We start from the raw sequence: 20,175 nt of genomic DNA, 5'->3' as shown, positions 1-20,175 counted from the left end.
AGAACCACTTCCATTAGCTGACTACACAGCTTCCCCTGGATTTCATATCCTTAATGATAACTTCACACTTTAGCAACTGTTACAAGACTTACCACTTGATTCAAAGTATCTAATTATCATAATAATCCCATAAAAATATATTTAACAATTTCGTGGTCAAAATAGCAACCAGTACTAATCTGTCATAACTTTATGCAAAAGTCACATACCTCTATCAAAGCAGTCTTATTATAATCTTGTCTGTGCTCATAGACACATTGAGCAAACAGTGTGTACAGTTTCTCCAACCGTGGAATAATATAGTCCTCCGTCAACAGAACGGTGAGATCTAGAAGTCTAACAAGACGCTCCCTATCTATAACTAATGGTTGCTTTAACTCATTTATAACTTCAACAGCCTTTTCTTGAGCTCTTGTTTGTACACGAGATCTTGTTACATGGACAATAGGGGATGCTGTACAAAAGAAAATGATAGACTTCATATTACACTAGCGCAGGAGATTTTTTTTTTAAAATACAGTTCATTCGAAGTAATGTCTGTATCAGTAGTTTGGCGAACTGGAGTGGTTTTTTATTTAACACTTAGGCTGCTGTTAGCACATGGATCTTAGTCAATCTACCCATGTGACCAGTGCAGATTAAGCACATCTGTGCCATCTGTTCATGGTTTTCACTGTTCGCTATTTAATTAGTACTTATTTTCAAAAATTTCCCCAAAACTGATGAAAGAGTTTGTCTACAATAAAAGATGGACAAGTCTTTTTCAGATATTAAGTGTAATCAGATATGAAGTGTAGTGAAGGTTAAAGAAATTGTAGATATATAAACAAACACCTGCCATTACTAAAAATTCAAAATGAGAATGACTTACTTTCTTTCTCTGGGGAATTTCCATCTAGATTGCTCTGATTATTTTGTTCTGATGTTCCCTGAAACAAGAACAACGCCTACATTATGTAAAAAATTTCATATGGTGAGCATGCAAATAAACATTATTTAAATTTCAATAAACTCTCATGCATAATTAACAAACCTGTTTATATATGATAAGAAATAAGAGGAAAAAACCCTTTTATGACAAATGGCATTCTATTATAATTTATATATTTGAGTAAACAACTACTTTGACAAAATGCAACTAACGAAAACTATACACAACTTACAGCGAAGATAAGTTACAAATCTATAAAATATCTTAATATGTGATGCACTAATGCATCTTTATGTAAACTATTTATGCAAATTTTTGATACTTCCCTAGAATATAACTGTGTGTGTTACATATTGATTTTCTGGTAGACATTGTTAAATTATTACTTTGTTTTGTTTTTTTGGGGGGTGGGGGTGTGGGAAGGCATATTTTACGCTTCACATTTCTCTACTTAACTTATTTAGAGAATTATTTGCAAATTAAACATGTCTTTGGATATAGACTGAAATGGACTAACCTGGGCAGTATTGTTAATTGTTGTGACCTTGTCACTGTTATCTGATGACGTTGTAAGTTTACCAACACTGTCATTAGAGTCTCCATTGTCAGAACTACCTACTCCACTATCTACAAAACCATTTAACAAAGATTTCACCTTGTCTTTATCTATTGATGAAGGCACTTGTTTCTCAGAAATGCTAACAGATGATGATTCCTGACTGTCTACCACTTTAGTTGGAGAAATTTGCTTGGGCATTTTATCGGGAGAGTTTACAATGTTTCTAGGGGATTTTTGTTCTGTATCAGGAGCTGATACATTCTGTCCATCATGAGATCTTGATACCCGACCACCTGATGTGTGTCTCTGAGTCATGTAACCAGGATCTGAACGAGGGGAACGTGATCTACTAGGAGATTCATTCTGAGATCTAGAACTTGAGCGAGGTGACTTTTGACTTTCACCTCTCGGTGATCTTTGATTAGGAGATTTTGCACTTTCTTTTGGTGACTTCATATGAACATCAACACTTAAACAACTAGTTATGGGCTCTCTATGCGGTGATTTGTTTTCAGCAGATTTATCTGTAGAACTTCTCCTCGGTGAATTCTTAGTTTCCCGTCTTGGTGAGACATGCACTGTCCCATCAGGTGCCATCTCCTCTTCAACATCCATTTCTTCATCATTCTCCTCACCAACACTGTCCACATCTTCATCAACATCATTGTCATCATCAGGTAACTCCTTAAAATCGTCATCATCACTATCCAACCGCTTTCTCTTATATCTTCTCTTTCTAGACCTATAACTTTTACTTCCCCAGATATCTTTCTTCACTGGCTTTTTGGCGGAAGATGATTTTGAGCTAGAGTAATTTTTATTCCCTGAAGTTGAACATCTAGATGGCTTTAAACCTGAGCTGTCTCTGGATGTTGGAGTATTCTTTTTGAGTTGTCCCTGAGGTGTTGCGTTGTCCTCCTGCTCCTTTGACGGAGACTTCTGGAGACGCTTCAAGGCCCGTGCAGATTTTTCTACATCTTCCAATGAAGGGCCGTTATCTGCTTCAGCTCCCTGCAGTCGTCGACTAGTCCTGACATTTAGGTCCCTTGGAGTGTTATTATTCGAGGTAGATTGTTTAGTGATGGCAAGAGGATGCATTGGCCCAACATTGAGAGGTTTTGTGTGGTAAAAAGATGGTGCTGTCTTTGTTCCTTCTTCACCTGTAAACAATACAAATAATATGTTGCATTATCCCAAAATCATTCTTTGTTAAAACTGAGGCCAATAAACACTACTGACCAACCATAGTTAGTTTGTTCTCTCTGTCAGTAACAGGTTCTTCATACATATCCACATTTGAAGGAAATGGTTTCAGACTGATGTAAAAATTCCTTAAATGGACGTTTGTATGTTCTTGATTTGTATACAGATATTTGTGACCATTCATTTCAATAATACATAACAGGTCAGTCACTTAGCAATGAATAACTCAAAAAATTTCTAAAGAAAAGCTGAGGAAAAATTACTTACCCCTCACTTTTCTAGATTCTACAATACTTTCACATATTTTCTCAAAATCTTTGTCTAATTCTGTTTTAATGATAGCATATGCTGTATCTTTCAGTGCACACGCCCTATGTCTTATTACTCTACCTGAAAACCACAAAATATAACATAGTATTTATTTTACAAACTAGTTATGTATCCTATCCACAGGACAAACAGATGCCCCTGACTTTTTAGTCTACAGACAAGTGACGGAAACAAAGGGAAATCTGTATCTGCCCCCTACTCAAAAGTTGGGGCATAAATATGTTTGTTTGGGTTTTAGATCATACAATGTTTAGCTCATATGACAACTTTCCAGGGGTGGGGGTACTAATGCATTTAGATTCATGCGTAGTAAGATACTACAGACCTTTAATCTTATGTATTACTTATTTCATTTTTGTTGTATTAATTAAATTTCTTTGAAAGATAAAGGATTTGAAAATTGCTATGTCAAGTATATTCATAAATAAATTTCCAACTGAAATATTAAATTTTTTAACATTCAGGAAATAATTATTAATTCTTATTTATGTATGTTACTATAAGTGTAAGAAAGTAAAAGTACTTTGGGGATCTTTATCTGGATTATATTCCAAAGCGTTCATGCAGATTTGTTCAATATCGGCTAGGAATTCCTTTACTGACTGGTAATGATGAAGATCTATCTTAGACATCATTGTTGACAAGTCCATTGGTTTCTTAATGATGTCATAGTAGTCTGGTACCTGCAGCAACATAAACAACAATTTTGTTAGTATTAATGATTATTTGTAGCTTCAATAACAGTCATATGCAGCGATTAAAAAGATAATAATTTCAGAGCCACTTGTACTGTAGGACAAGAAGCTTCAAATTTCTACTCATGCTGCATGCTATGCTACTCGTCTGACATTTTATGCATGATTTTTAAGATAAACTTAGCCAATACAATAGACAAAGATATTACAATTTCGATCTCTTCTCGTACATATGAGCTAACAAGAGCCCGGTTTGAGCCAAGTGATGCTCCCCGAATAGGTTTTGGACACAGGAAAGAACACCTCTTGTAGTTTCAGAGTTATGTCCCTGGAAAAATTTCAAAGTGCAATAATTCCAAAATTAGGCAAGGCAGAGTTACTGTTCTTTGCAGTGCACTTCTAATCACAGTGATCTATAAACCTACAAAGTTTCTTGTTGATATCTCTAATGATTTCCGAGTTATGTTCCGGACAACTTCAAAAAGTTAAAATAAACAAAGGGCAATAACTCCAGAATTAGGCAAGGCAGAGTTATGATTCTTGTGCACTACACATCTACCCATTGAGATATATCTACCTACAAAGTTTCATGTTGATATCTCTTATAGTTTTACAGCTATGTACAGTACAAGATTTTTCTAAAAGGGGAGATAATTCAAAAATGAGGCTTAACAGAGTTATGGTTCTTTTGCACTGCACTTCTACTCGATGAGATCTATCTACCTACAATGTTTCATCTTGATATCTCTTATAGTTTTAGAGTTATGTTCCAGACAAAGTTCAAAGTGTTGAAATTAACAAAGGGCAATAACTCCAAAATAAGGACAAAAAGAGTTATTGTTCTTATGCACTGCACATCTACCCATTGAGATCTATTCACCTACAAAGTTTCATGTTGATATCTCTTATAGTTATAGAGTTATGCCAGACTTCCCGAAATACGTTGGTCCGACGGACATGTCAAATAAATTTTTATTAGGTCCGACAATTTTTTATTCCGGATCGGTCCGACATTTATCCAAGTAGCATGTATACAAAATTGCGCGGCTAAAGGTACCAAACGTGGGAAAAAACTTAAATCTACGTCAGAGGAGCGCGCAGAACAGCAGTAAAAGGATGAAAAGAACAGACCCGAGACAAAATTTAATGAAAAATGGAAGCAGGATTGTGACTCGTTGGTGTATAACAGGGAGGAGATGAAAATGCGCCGTACAGACTGTGCTGATTTTTACGGCAAAAAAATAAAACTGAAAAGTGTCTAAGAAATACAAAAACAAGTTTTCCTTTGATTTTGATTAATTTTATTCGGTCTGACATAATTTATTTCGTTTCGGTCCGATAGATTTTCATGGTTTGTCAGACCGAATGTCTGACACTTTTTTTTAACTTTCGGGAAGTCTGAGTTATGCCCCGGACAAGATTTTTCTAAAAGGGGAGATAATTCAAAAACCGGGCAAAATAGACTTATGGTTCTTTGACACTGCACTCCCCCTTAATGCCCTCTACCACTGTATGAAGTTTAAACAAATTATCTCCAAGGGTTTTCAAGTTATGCTCCGGACAAGACAACGGACGGACAAGGCGCCGACTATATGCTCCCCCGAAATTTTTCGGGGAGCATAATAAGAGGGATTTTCGATTCTTGATCTGGATTACATATTCTCTGACGAGGTGTAATAAAAATTTATGCTCATAAAAGAGTTTTTTTTGTGTGTTTTGGTTTTTTAAGTCGCCCTGACACTAGAATTTTCCAGCTGCACTGAGAGAACGAGAACCTCTTCCATGCATTATTTCAAACACAAGCATGAACCTCAATAAAGCCACAATCTTCTTGATAGATACATTACATGATAGAATCTAAAACCTTGCCCAAAATTCCAATACACAATGGCAAGGAGAAGTAATATGTAGTCAGTTTTCCTTAACCACCTACATATAAAAGTAACAAAAGTACAGCCATGCAATTTCTATCAAATAGTGTTTTTCATTCAATACATACATCTTCAATATCAACTGGTTTAGTGAAGATGAAGAATTTCCTATCTCTGCCTAGCTTGTTGAGTGTATCCCTGAGGAAAAGACGAAGTTCTGTCAGAGTTGCTTCCTCATGTTCGTGCAATTTTTTCAGCTCTTGTTCCGTCAATTTTCTAGGTTCTGGAGGTGGTGCTTTTGGAAGAACTTCTAATAATCTCTGAGCTGAAAACAATCAATATGACTTTGGGAATTACTCTCAAGAATTTTACAAACATATCAGACAAATTTGTATGTTTGTTTTGTTTGGTTTTACCCTGCACCATTTTTTTGCCATCTTTATCAATTTAAGATAAGGCATTTAATGACTCTTGGCAGGCCTAGAATTCACATTTCACTTTATAATGCAGCTATAAACATAGATGTTCTTGTTTCAAGAACTATAAAATATAGACTAATTCATTAACTTTTTATGCTAAATTCTTTTATTAACAAAACTCTGCATATAAGAAAACATGAAATACCTGCAACTTTCCTCTGAACAGGTGGTTTTGTAGCCTGGTTTAACAAGAGATCTTTGAAGAAGTCCCTCCTCTCTTCTTCCTTTGGGTTTCTCATCGTAACAACTTCCCCATAATGTTCATCAAACAAGTCTTGAAGCTAAAATTCAATATGTCTGTAGTGAATGTTTCATTCTCATGAATTTAACATTCAAAATATATACAATTGTATCCTTAGCAGTGTTTAATCACCTCATTTTTCATAATTTCTTACATCAAATAATTTCAATTATTTCTTAAATCAATTAACGTTTAATTATTTTTTATATCACCTCATTTTTAATTATATCAAAAACAATTTTAATTACTTATTAAATCACCTCATTTCTAATAATATCATAAACATTTTTCATTAATTATTTAGTTCTTATATTCAATTATTTCTGATATCACCTTTGATTCATTTCTTAAATCATCTTTTATTCAAAATTACATTTTAAATCAAATTATTCTTATTATTTCTGAAATCATATCACTTTTAATTATTTATTACATCAAATCATTTTAATTATTGAAGAAATTGTAAAATTAAAATTTTCCAATGAGAAACATGATGTTGAGCTCAAAATGGACATGCCTACCATATGAGATATGACTAAATTCTTAACTGTTTACATGGAACTATCCTTTACTTTTCTTGTGAAACTTCTAGATTAGTAAGAGCATGGTCTATAATTTGCAAAACCCAAGTTCTAATTTATGAACATTCAAAATAAGGTGTATATAAAGAATAAATTACATCAAAGTCTAGATGACTATAATCTTCCTCACTGGTAGCTAGTAGTAAGACAGGTATTGAGGGGTCGAGGTCACGTATCAAGGTCAACACTGAAGCTTTCACAGTGTCCGAGACAACACTCCACCAATGATTCACATGTGGCATATATATAATACTGGGAGATGAACGTTTTGCTTCACGAAATATCTGAAAAATATAATTATAAGTTGTCCATGTAACAAAAACTGTCTATGTTCTTATATTAAGAAAATAGTTATCAATTTTGATAGTGATGTTGTAGAATAACATATGGTTGGAGTTCAAATGCACATTAGTATAATCCAGCAGGCCTGAGTATTTTTTTGGCTAACCTCAGATGTTACTAACTTTAAGCAACACCTAGGGTCGAAACCACCTCACCATCTGGAGCTAGGAAATGCAAAGACTCAATGCAAATGCATTTGAACACATTTTGTCGCCTCTTAAGATCACACAACGTTAAATGGTGGCTGCAATTCTGATGCCTGAACCTGTAAAGACAACCCCTCAGGCACAAGGGGCTTGGCCTGAGTGATTAACTGATAAATCACAAAGCATTTGAACAATAAACCATGCATTTTTGTACTAAAACACAAGAAAAACGAAATCTATGTCCATTCTTTCGTGCTAATAGAAAGAATTGATCAAAATTTGTTAAGCTACATTGAGTAGGGAAGCAATGTTCAAAATTTTAGTTTATTGACATCAAATCTTATGTGTACGCATTACTGTTCTTATGCTGTGAATATATTTATAAAATGCAAACAACTGCCCTGACTGTTTAACAAAGGAATATTGCATGTGATTACCCTGGCTGCTTAATAAGGGAAGAGTGCAAAGTTTGTTAGAATAATTATCATTGCTATGTATAAATTAAAATGATATCTAAGGACAAAAAACTTAAAGAAAACTTTTAATCAGAAAGTAATTGAACTATGAGAAGTTGGTCATCATACCAAAGGCTTTTTGACGTTGTTCTGCTCTTTACCATTCATCTTAAAGTCAAGATAAACACTTTATTTTAAAGGTAAGTGCTCTTACACATATAATCAACACTTATATAATTTAAATTATATAAAATACACTACATAATCAAACATACATGAGCACAAGATTCTTCAGGTGTGCGAGCCTCTACAGCATATAATGTAGAGAGATCTAATGTGTGAACAGGTAACTGCTCTAGATGATGTATTATGGCAGGAGCTAGATATGAAGATTGTCCCTGATCATTTCTCCCTGATAGTAAAACACGTGGTCGATGTGTACTAGGATGACGATATGCATAGCTGAAAATATAAACCTCCTTACATAATTCCTACAATAGGCTTTTCTTTTAGTACCTGTGTCTTGAAGTTAGAGCTATTGAAAGAAAACATAAACTAATATTGCAGGGCTCTTTCTTTAAAGATCTAAATAACAAGAGGTGTCAGTAAGATTCAAGTAATCTTAGTGCTTGATTTCAAAAAAAAAAGAACATGAATAATGTAGTAAGATTTCACTTAAATACATGACATAGTTAAGAGCTTTGGATAGTGACACAGATATTTAATAAGTTCAAAAATTGAAAGGCCATATTTCATCATAAACAATGCCAAAAGTAATGGGTCCTGAATAGTGAACTCCTATTATGATCTGAAAGACATATGTAAAGTTACTAGCAAATATATAAAGTAGCTGATGAGATAAATAATGCAGATGTACAATGAAACGACGACAACATGTCCCAATATTCTTCAAACAGTCAAGCTTAAAGTAGCTATTATGGTTTTTTATCAATGCCGAAAGAGAAATCTAATAACATTTACAACTACAGCTGTCCATAAAAACTATTAAGCGATGTATTAGGACAACCCTAGTACAGTACTTCAATAACATGACATTCAATATACCTGGTAAAATTGAGGAAGGTTTCTGGTAGTTCTGGAATGTTTGAATTTTTCCTTCTCTTATCTACCTTGTGTTCATAAATGTTTACATCCCTCTCATCATCATCGCTGCACAATTCTCCCTCAACATCTACTGTATTGTCAGATTTCTCTGTGACTGATACAAACAAAATACATTCAAGTCAAGTCAAGTCATACAAATATTTATAAGGAAATGTATTATGTATTACTCTACAATTCTTCATTGTTTGACAATAAAAAGATTCATTTCATATAGGACATGATAAAGTGAAAAACTGTTTCATAAAAGAATGTTGTGGACTACTATGGACATAGAATTTCTTAAGAAAAAGAAGCTATCTTGTTAGCCATGGTTCTTTTTAAAGGATCTGCTAATGCCTGAAATTACTCCCAGACAGGCATCTGGTTTCTTCCTTAATCTGTAACACTGGAAGTTCCCTATATGACAATAACATACCTTGTTTGATTTAAATCTTAGATAAATAAATGATTTAATGCGGATGTTCTTCCACCTGAAAAGCTTGAAAAATGGTCTTAAACAACCAATAAAACAAAATACCCTAATAAAATAGTTTCTTACCTTGAGCATCAAGATTTGACAACTGAGTTAGAATTGATGGAAAGATTCTGTTCAACTGTTTAAGAGTCTGTTGATATAAGTTCAGTAACAATGGGAGAATCTTGACTGACAAAGACCTAGCTGGTGAAGTCACAGATCGCTGTGATGCCGGCACAATAGATTTCATAGCATTATGGAAATCTTTAGCATTGATGTAAATTGAAGTAACATCAATCTGCAGTTTTTCTGAGGATGTGTAGATCTGTGGATACCTTCTCCTTAATGCAAGCAATGCCACCTCTGTACATAATGCTTTCATATCAGCACCACAATATCCTGAAAATTATCATCAACGTTACATGATATATGTAGATATAATTAAATTTTGACATCTAAAATTTATCTATGATACTTATATGCAGTCAGATAACAAAAACTATTTCACAAAAGACAACCATGCTTGTTTTACTTTATTTCCAATTTAATAAATTCGTATCTGGTGAAATATTGACAAAAAAGCCAATAAAGGCATTTTAGAAGTTTATATGAAGCAGCATTTTACCTGTACATTTTTCTGCAACTTCATACAGAAATTTCTCACATAGTTTTGGATTCCACTCTTTTGTATTAATCTTTAAAATCTGCCTTCTAGCCTGAAATGTATATAAAGAGCTTGTAGTAAGATTTTTTGCATGAATAAGTATTTGCACTAACACTAAGTATATATCATGTAAATTGTATTATTCTTTTTTAAACAATGACAGAGTGAGAATTCTGTGCATCATGCCATGTTATTACAATTGACTAAAATGTCAGAAGTATTTACATCATACTGGCATCATAACACAAATTTACCTTAAATTATTCAACACCTACATATGTTGAACATTTGTAATTTTTGTTAATATAAGAATTTCTCCACCTAAAATATTATTCCTATTTATCAAACAGGTAAATTTTCAGAGTTGATTTAAGTGTTTTCAAAAATTACATTTTTTTAACTTCAACTGTTGAAATAACTTCATATACAAAATTTCATAGATATGCTGGTAAGTTGACAAAGGCATTTTTGTTATAAAATGGCTTAAGTAAAAAAATCACCTTATATCGTTTACAAGTTCATGAAAGGCAATCAACTTTAAAATGGAAAACCTTTCACTTTTTGAAACTGTTTACATGAATTATAGGGAAAAAAAAAAAACATAACTAAAAGAAAGTATACCTGTATCGAAGGTAAAGGAAAGAGAAATTCTCTATCAAATCTTCCTGGTCTTCTTAAAGCTGGATCAATGGAGTCGAGTCGGTTTGTGGCCCCTATAACAACAATCTCTCCTCTACTATCTAACCCATCCATCAGTGCTAGCAGTGTCGAGACAATAGAGCTGTGAATCTGGTCCTGTCTACTCGATCTAACTGGTGCTAATCCATCTATCTCATCAAAAAATATAATTGACGGTCGTGTCTGGTATGCCTGGAAATAAGATTATAACAGAGTTTACTAACTTTTAAATGATAACTTGTAACTTGCCAATGTATCTATCAAATCTATTTGTCAATAATTTCTATTGCACCAGAAGTTGTCTTGGCTTAGCCTATTTTTAAAATCAAAGTTATTAAAACAAGACAGGATCAAGTTGCTTTGGTACTATAAAGGCGTTATGTTATAATGGGAAGATGATGAGAAGAGAAAGACCCTAGACCACTTTCTTCCAAGCTTTTGGAAACAATAGAAAAAGCTTCTTTTTTGCAAATTCTTACATTTTCTTCATTTGGAAAAATGCCATAAAACAAATAAAGTTATGAAAAAAATCATCTGTTTCAAAATTCTTCAAAGATATTAAAAATATAACAAACCAACAAAGAGGATAAAATATCAAAATTGACTGTACCTGATCAAACAGTAACCTAAGCTGTCTCTCTGACTCTCCGACCCATTTACTCAGACAATCTGCACCTTTTCTCATGTAAAATGCCACTCTTCTATCATCACTACTACATTCATTTGCCAGTGCTCGAGCTACCAACGTTTTACCTGTCCCTGTTTATAATACATCATGATGAAAAGTCTTACAGATTTGCCTTTCTTAACATAATAAATTATTTACCTCAATCTTAAGCCACAATCAGTTATTTTTTCAAATTTGTGGGAGAAAAGTTTTGATAATATTTTATTAACTTGTTTTCTTTTGAGTTTTTTTTTATAGTTGATTCTTGTTTTAACCATTAACTTACCATAAAGTTTAATAAATAGAGAGGTTATTCTTTGAGTACTCCTAAAATACTACAAAATCTATTCAAGCTCTATCAATTCACATAGTCAACTAATAATCAGAATATTTTCAACCAAACTTTACAATCCTGTATGAATGTAATAAATAAAGAAAACGGTTAAATACCTGGAGGTCCGTAGAACAGTACACCTCTAGGTGGAGATATCTTGAAGCGGTCAAATATTTCGGGATATAACAATGGGAACACGACCATCTCCTTCAAAGCCCGAATATGTTTACCTAACCCTCCAACACTGTTGAATGTTACCTGTATCAAAGTAATATCATATTTAAACTTCAGGAAGTAAATAATACATACTATTTAAGCTGAGCCAAAGACTTTTCAAGTGTCTGAATCTCAGGCAAGATTTGTGGATTTGAGCCTTATTGCAGTCAGGTCCATGTTCCCTCATATAACATTACCACTGATGAGTTCTAGTTTAATTTGCCTAACTGCCGTCTATTTTGAGATGTTTAGAATTTAGTTGTGTAATTATTAAGCCATAGGAGCATTTAAGAATAGTAAGTTTATTTATCAGCACATAAATGGTAGAGCATCATGTTATTTATGTTCTTTTTTTATATATATATTTTGTGGCTTTACATTATACTATTTCAGAAACATATTATTCAATGACGTATAAAGAGTACATTATTTTGTTAATGCACTTAAAGTTTTAGTTATATGTGCTAGATATACAATGTCATAATATACAATATCATACTGATTTATCTATGTTCATTGGATCCACATCAGCCAGACTAGAGCCAATCTTTTGACGATCTTTCAGCAATGTTGACCTTGAAATGTCATCAGGATCAAAATTCATCGGTAAACATCTGTAATAAATAAAATATATCACGCAGTCATATATTAATCTAAATATCTGAAACTGGGTTATGATAGCAACCTTAATCTGGACAATACCATTCATCATTTTTTCACGAAAATTTCAAAATTTGTACTGACTTAATGTCGAACAGTGCAGAACATGATCAGACAACATGGATGTGCCAGTTGATCTCTTGTCTGCATTGGTTTCAGTTGCTGCTTGCAACCTAAAGGTTTAATTGCAACATTCATTGACATTTCCAGACAGTAAATCTGGGAGAAACTGTTAATGCAAAACAAAGTAACATATACTTTTTCCTAATCATCAAAGTTTCACTGACCTTTGTCTGGCTTTGAGCATACTCTTCGCCTTCCTTCTCTGGAATCTTTCCTCATCACTGCTGCTGGAATCACTTGATGATGATGATGTGGAACTAGAACCATGGAATGCTCGACGTCGTCTAGAAACAGAAACAACATGAACATTTTCATTTTTAAACTCATCCAGTAAAGCAGTTGTTCTGAAACCTTAAAAAGGGGCATAATTGTCAAAACCCAAGACATGAGTTATATACTCTTGTCTACCAATGGATATGAGTCCTATCAAGAATTCCAAGTTTTCGAGAAACTGTCAATGAGCTCAAAGGGTGAAAGAGTGTGGGATAATACATTAATTTCATTACGGTAAATAAATGTGGGACATAGATGTCCATGAGATTAAGAAAATTGTTCCTATCATACACATATATCATACACATATAATAGCCTAGCCTTTTTAATATTACAAGTAAATTATATCATATATTGACAATATATGATTTTTTATATTTTTGACTTTGATCTGATGGAGAGATGAACATGACAATACAATAGCACTTTATTCTAAAAATGTCTTAAATTGACCTCACTTGCAAACACAACTGCAATCACTCTCTCACCTATTAATAGGACCTCTTCTTCTTCTAGCTGGTGACATGTAAGTCATTTTGTCTGGCCTAGTCCGGCGTCTCCTTTGTGGTGAATGAGGTGCTGGTACCTCATCACTGAAAAACCGAGTTGGAACACGTTGCCTCCTTTCTAAAATATACAAGAATATATAATCAGTTTACCACTGCCTTCATTAAATCCAAACTCCAATGATAACATTTTTGTCTCAGGTAAATTTGTGCTACTATTTAGGAAATTTTCACAAATACTACAAAAAGGAAAACAAAAATGCTGTATCCAGAAGTAATTTTAGTCTTAGCACTGATCAATGCCCTGTTAGATCTTTGTTTTGATAGTAATAAGTATCTGAGATTGATGCAGAAATATGACTACATTAGTTTTACATTAAATGAAATATATATTATGTAGCTGATCAACCCTCTCTGTAATCTCACTAGTTTTTAAAAGTAATTTGAAGCAAATATTTCACAACTATTCTAGAGAACATTAAACTGTATTTAAATAACCTTGAATTGGTGCTATGTAGTGTTGTGTCCGTGGTTTGTTTTCACGCAAATTGTAAGATCTTCTCGTCTTTTTTTCCTCTGATTCATTCTCATCATCATCGTCATCATCATCATTATCATCTTCATTTTCATCATTGTTTTCACCATTATCATCTCCATCATCAGAACTATCTTCTAGATAATGAATGTAATTTATACATGATTCATGATGATTGATATTTAAGATCAGCATAAACAGTCATGTGAAATGTATGAGTATTACTTCAATAATTATTTCATGTTCTTTCTAGAATGACTGCTATTAGTCAAAACATCTTAGAACTGTAAATGATTAAGGACACAAAACATATACAGAATTGAAGTAACTCTAAAAACTCGGAAATAAATTTAATTTTGGCCATTTACTAAATGATTTTCAAATACAGTTTAAGAAAACATATGGCAAAAACATTAATGGATATAAGACTTTGATACATGTCCTTTCAAGTATATCGGTTAATTCCGTATTAACATCAACAGATGTTTTTGTGGTGGCGTGGCCGTGTAGTTAACACTTCATACAAGTAATCTAAAGATTGCTGACTGTGTGGGTTCAAACCCAGTCAGGGGCAAGCCATTGTTTCCTTAAGCAAGAAACTTTACATTCATTGCTTGGTACTGGTTGGTTTCAGGAACAGATTCGAGAGTGTTTCAATAAGCTCATGGCTTCCAACACAATTGAACTAAATTAAATTTGTATAAACTAACAGAGTTGAGAGTATTTTATCATTTGTTCATACATACCCACTTCATCATCCTCTTCTTGGTCATCAACTTCTTCATTGTCTGTCTCTATAGGCATACCGTACATGTCACGCTTGACTACCTTGCGTTGACGTTTCACACGACTATAAATATCTGTGTAACCCTGTAGAGACAAAATTCAATGAATTTACTATCATAATGTTATTAAACTAACACAAAACCTTAAGATAAAACAAATTGGAGTAAGAAAAAAAGGTTTTTCATGGACTTATTTTCCCCAGAGCAGTTTGATTTCTTTCAACACATTTCACCTTTACACCAAAAGTTAAGGAAGATAACGAAAAAAACACTGCATGAGCAAACATCATTATTTTTATACCAAGAGTCTGTCTTTAAAATGCAGAGGAATCTTTAATTGCTTGCTAGCAGAATGTATGTATTATTTTCATAATTATCCTCAATCACATATCATGATGAATGACCACACAAACAATTTGGTATCAATTTCAGACAAGTACCTCGAATTATTTACAAATGCAACAACAGAAAAAGTCATAGAAAATAATACAAGTGTGTATCATGAAACATGCAACAACAGAAAAAGTCATAGAAAATAATACAAGTGTGTATCATGTTATCAGGCTAGTTATAGGTTTGAAAACTAAGACAAAAATCGCATACATCATTATCATTATCCTGACTCTCCTCATTAACAACTTCACGTCTTCGCCTTTTCTTCATTGGCTCTTCTTCGTAACTGTTCTCTAACATCTTATTATCATAACTATCGTACATTACTCTACGTGTACGAGAGCTACGCCTTGTTCTACTGTCATCTAACTCAGCTAAATGCTCCATCTAAAATTGATCAAACAAGCGAGAATTTTATGAACTGAAAAATTTTCATATAAACGGCCATGTCCAATTATAGTCTTAAGATGGACTTAAACAATATCTCAACAGAATGTGTAGTAACACAAGACTTAATTAAAAGTTTTCTCTTATAAAATATATTGCAATAAAAATGTCATGTTTAATTCTGAGAATCCATAAAAAATTAATTTTTCACAAACACACACAAAAATATTCAAGCATTGTGAAAAATAGTACATCTTTAACTGTTATAGAATTTTCCTCCAAATATCAATTTCCAAGATAAATGCTGAAGTAGAAAATAAGTCCACATGTATGCCAATAAAGACAGTAAATGCTATTAAACAATAATAAATGCCTAATCTGTCACAAAATTATTACCTTGACTTGCTTTGGACTCGGATGTGCAACAAGGTAATCTGAATTTCTTCTTGTCCTGCGAGGACGACCTGGTGATCGTTTTATTCCCTGTACCCTTCCACGTCCCCTTGGTGGTCTCCTGTCAACATCATTATCCTCCCCATCATCATCATCATCACCATCATCATCTTCATCAACTTCAGGTTTTAAAGTGACGTTATGACGACCATGCCTGGTTTGTCTGTGAAAATCTATGTCACTATCTGTATCTTAAAACAATAAAATACATTTCATTAAGGAAATTACCGAGTATATTCCAAGAAAATATTCAGTTTCAATAGGTTATCGTTGCATTTTAATCTTTAAATATATTGCAAACTCACTAATATTATACACATGTATGTATATGGTTGTTAACTGAGCAAAAAATGGCATAAACATCTGAGTGCACTTTAATTGAAAACAATGATTACCCTGGCAGCTTTACTGCACTCACCACTCACATTTCAAACTACCTTCCAAAGACAAATATTAATTTCTCAATAATAATGAAAAAATTTCCCAGCTATCTATTGTTCTTTAACCAATTACTTAATGAGCATTTTGTGAAAAATGGCTGTTTTCATTGAAAAGTCTCCCGTTACAAGTTCAAATTGCTATAAAACTATAAAAACTGCTTCAATACTAATCAAACTTGGCACAAATGTTGACTGGACCATTGCCTTTGTAACAACATGCTCAGTCTTAAATATTCTGTTACCATGGCAACGAGGAGACATCTCAGAATTGCCAAAAATCACTATTTTGCGTTGATGTTTTCCATCAAAATTGATTTCAAAATGCTGCAACCTCTTAATGGATTGAGATAGAGTCAAAGGTTTTTCGGCGTTGGTTTCATGTTACCTTAAGATCGACCTGGGGTCATTTTTAGCCTCTCACAAGCAGAGCTCCAGATAGCGTGCGTATCTGCGTAAAATACGCATAGAAAATCTAAAATACGCATCACTTTCAAAATCCATGCGTCAAAGTTACGCACAACAAAATGAAAATACGCTTGTATGTCAAAATTTAAGCGTGAAAGAATAGAAGTGGAAACATTTGATATTTAGAAAGAGAATATTTTTAGCATAAAAATCAATATATTTCCATTTTATTGCTTTGAAAACTAAAAATTCTGTTGTCAACATCGCATGTTAAAAACGAAAGTAACAGGAAGTACAGAAGGGAGATAACTCTCGTAGATCAACCTGTGAAATTAGCCAGCTAATCATCTTAGGATTTAACATAGTATTGTTTGTTTAGGCATCTATTGACATGCTTATGCCTCAATATTATAACAAAAATATATTTTAATTTCTTTCACTTTTGTTGTTGGAACAAAAAAGACATGTTTTTCACCTGCAGTTTTGTACTCAATATTTTCGTACCCAGTACACAGTTACGAACAATTTTCTCTCAGACCAATGCCTTTTTAAGGAAAGATAAAAAATCTTGTTTATTTTTCTTTAATTCTAATTTCAACTATAATTGTTCAAACTGGAGTACATGATAAGGTACATGCCAGCAGAAATAAAGAAAGAAAATATTGATTCCTAGAATATAAAATAATTTCAGGGCTTCCACTAGTGGAAGTTTGGGAGTCATTTACTCCTTCATTTTGGCTTGTGACTTCCAAAATCTAATACTTTTCCTTCTTTACCTATAAAATGTGACTTCCAATATCAGAGATTTTGAAGTCTGACTTCCAAATTTTGAAAATGGAAGCCCTGATAATTTTGCTGTGTAATTACACTGGAAGTCTGACTTTACAGAGCATGTTTTGTACTGTTTCACATTAAATCAGTATCTTATTTGTAAAAGTTTTTCTAAAAAAAGAAAACAAACAAACAAAAACAATATTGTAAGATTAATTTGTTTATAAAAAATGCAAAATGCTTTTTTGACAGATTTTACCCCTTAAGTTTTTCAGAATTTGCATTTTACCCCTCACTCTAGATTTTGAGGGGTAAAAACCCCTTGGCCAAAAAAATTATCTGGAGCTCTGCACAAGTCCAAAATTTTCTTGGCGATGAGGGGGACTACTGCCCCCCTTCAAACCCCCCAAACAGGAAGGCAACCCCCTGATGTATCTCTTGGATGGGGAACGGTGCCGAATAAGTGGTCACTTTTTTAAGCAACATTTCTCAAACAAAAACAAGTGTTTTGGGGCCTAAATAAGGCATTTTTTCACCATTTGAGACAACAAATGGAGGTGTTGGGGGGGGGGGGGGGGTAAAAGGTGTGTATATCCGGTAATGGGTTAAATTAAGCTAGTACATCAAAATAATGAAACTGAAAGCATCAAAGATTAACAAAGAGTAAATTATGCATTACATCACACAGAGTTTCACTTGTTTGTGGAAATATTAAATACAGAAAATCATTGTAAGAATATTCATTTTGATTTTTTTTTAAATTCCAAGTTCAGAAAAAATGTTGGATCTGATATGTATTACCGTAGTATTTAGACCCTTCCCTGAAACTTCTGATCTAAATATCTTACCTTCATTCACATAATCTTCTACGTAAGTCACTCTGAAAAACAGCAATGAAATAACATTTTAATGGCAGAGGACAACAGGCATTATTCTTGGTACAAGCAGGCACTGATTAGAACAATAAATATTTCATAAGCCAGATGGGAAGTTTTCCTTGCATAATTTTTTTTAAAAAGTCCCTTGTTAAATTTGAACAAACACAAGTATTAAAGATCCTGTAACACAATTTTTTTTATGGTTTTATATGATGCTCAAATTAAGATTTATCAATTTTGTAAGTTCCAAAAAGCATTATTTATAAAGATACTACCGAATTTAACATTTCATGTAAATAAAGGGAGGTAATAAAAACTTTATTTTCTATAACATCTAAGTAAAATTTTTCATTAAGAAATAAATGCATACATTTTAATGATTACACATAATATGTACAAATAATTGCAGTACATATTTTACATATGCTTCGATGTTTGAAAATTGTTTTATAAGCATAATTATATACATATATAATAATTGCATTTAAGTTTGGTATACAACCTCAATTACAACATGCAAGATCTTTAAAGAACAAATGATTCTGTCATTGACCTGAACCATTTGGAAAATCAGCCAAGAAAGGTCCAAAGATTAAACCATAAAGTATTCCTCTTATTAATATTAAATTAAATTCAGCAAATGCTTATAATCATAAATCATTAACAGATTTACTAAACAAATAACATTTAACCATAAAATTTATATATCAAAGTGCTGCAGCACTGAATGCGACGGACATGCAACCGGAGATTAAGGCTTCTTTTAAACAAAAACAAAACACAAAATATATAACAGAGAAAATTTGTTCCATGCAAGTTCGAGATTTGTAGAGCAATATATTTTGTGTCCTGATATAATTCAGATTTTCTACTTTCAAGCACTTAAATACAGAATGAAATTCATGCCTAAAAACTCTGGTCAAACTTGTAAATCAGTGTCCTTATCGATTTATTCTAAGAAATGATATGTAAATAGAAAAAAAACTGTCAACGAAATATTTCTAAAATAAATCCAGGCAAATAAACTTCAAACATAATACATTATACATTTGAGAATGCTATTTAGAATTGCTTCGTGTTATATCATAGTGGGCATATAGACAATAAAATATAAGACATTTGTATTTTTATTTCTCTTGGATAATATGTCTCATTAATAAAAAATTTGGTTAAAATCATCAGCAATTGATAGTGTATTTTTTAGATTTTTTTATTTACAAGGTAAAGATGTATGTAGATCGTTTTTATTTTAATCTAAATGTCACTTAAGCACTACAGTGTTTAGTTGTCCTTTTCAATTTCACACTAAATTCCATTTTCAACTTGTTTGCTTCTTACAATTGTATAGAATTTCTAAAAGTATTGCATATAATCCGCTGGTTTATTAATTACATGTATAATGTGTACATCCTAATAGCCTGTCCAAAAATCAGAACAGGTGAAGCAGAATCTATTTTTAGAATAGCGAAGGTTAATTCATATCATGACCTAGAAAAATATGTAAACAAACCACAAGAATCGGAAGTAGAACTGATATTATAACTTCCTTACCATGAAAGACTACATGGCGGTAAAGTGTTGAAAAACTGTCTTCT

The 20,175-nt window shown here is 32.7% G+C and overlaps 1 protein-coding gene across 2 annotated transcripts in view; it reads right to left on the bottom strand.

Annotated features, from left to right (window-relative positions):
• LOC132717854 (ATPase family AAA domain-containing protein 2-like) overlaps positions 1–20,175 on the bottom strand; it is a 28,330-nt gene that overhangs the window by 4,062 nt on the left and 4,093 nt on the right. The window contains exons 4-26 of one of the 2 annotated variants that reach the window (XM_060701428.1): positions 18,551–18,582; positions 16,030–16,277; positions 15,457–15,633; positions 14,815–14,938; positions 14,032–14,205; positions 13,516–13,654; positions 12,919–13,038; positions 12,471–12,585; positions 11,872–12,013; positions 11,365–11,513; positions 10,698–10,946; positions 10,038–10,128; positions 9,497–9,811; positions 8,899–9,052; positions 8,109–8,295; positions 6,989–7,174; positions 6,214–6,349; positions 5,718–5,914; positions 3,547–3,706; positions 2,961–3,083; positions 1,449–2,650; positions 872–929; positions 210–454 (exon numbers count right to left, since the gene is read on the bottom strand). In XM_060701428.1, the coding sequence (XP_060557411.1) occupies positions 210–454; positions 872–929; positions 1,449–2,650; positions 2,961–3,083; positions 3,547–3,706; positions 5,718–5,914; positions 6,214–6,349; positions 6,989–7,174; positions 8,109–8,295; positions 8,899–9,052; positions 9,497–9,811; positions 10,038–10,128; positions 10,698–10,946; positions 11,365–11,513; positions 11,872–12,013; positions 12,471–12,585; positions 12,919–13,038; positions 13,516–13,654; positions 14,032–14,205; positions 14,815–14,938; positions 15,457–15,633; positions 16,030–16,277; positions 18,551–18,582 (4,723 nt within the window). The remainder of the gene's footprint in view (positions 1–209; positions 455–871; positions 930–1,448; positions 2,651–2,960; positions 3,084–3,546; positions 3,707–5,717; positions 5,915–6,213; positions 6,350–6,988; positions 7,175–8,108; positions 8,296–8,898; positions 9,053–9,496; positions 9,812–10,037; positions 10,129–10,697; positions 10,947–11,364; positions 11,514–11,871; positions 12,014–12,470; positions 12,586–12,918; positions 13,039–13,515; positions 13,655–14,031; positions 14,206–14,814; positions 14,939–15,456; positions 15,634–16,029; positions 16,278–18,550; positions 18,583–20,175) is intronic. The other variant, XM_060701429.1, reaches the window with a different exon arrangement.

The sequence above is a fragment of the Ruditapes philippinarum genome, unplaced genomic scaffold (genome assembly GCF_026571515.1).
Source record: "Ruditapes philippinarum isolate M1 unplaced genomic scaffold, ASM2657151v2 ctg1131_1_1_1_1, whole genome shotgun sequence".
In the NCBI taxonomy this organism is placed as follows: domain Eukaryota; kingdom Metazoa; phylum Mollusca; class Bivalvia; order Venerida; family Veneridae; genus Ruditapes; species Ruditapes philippinarum.
This window is presented reverse-complemented; position numbering and strand designations above follow the sequence as displayed.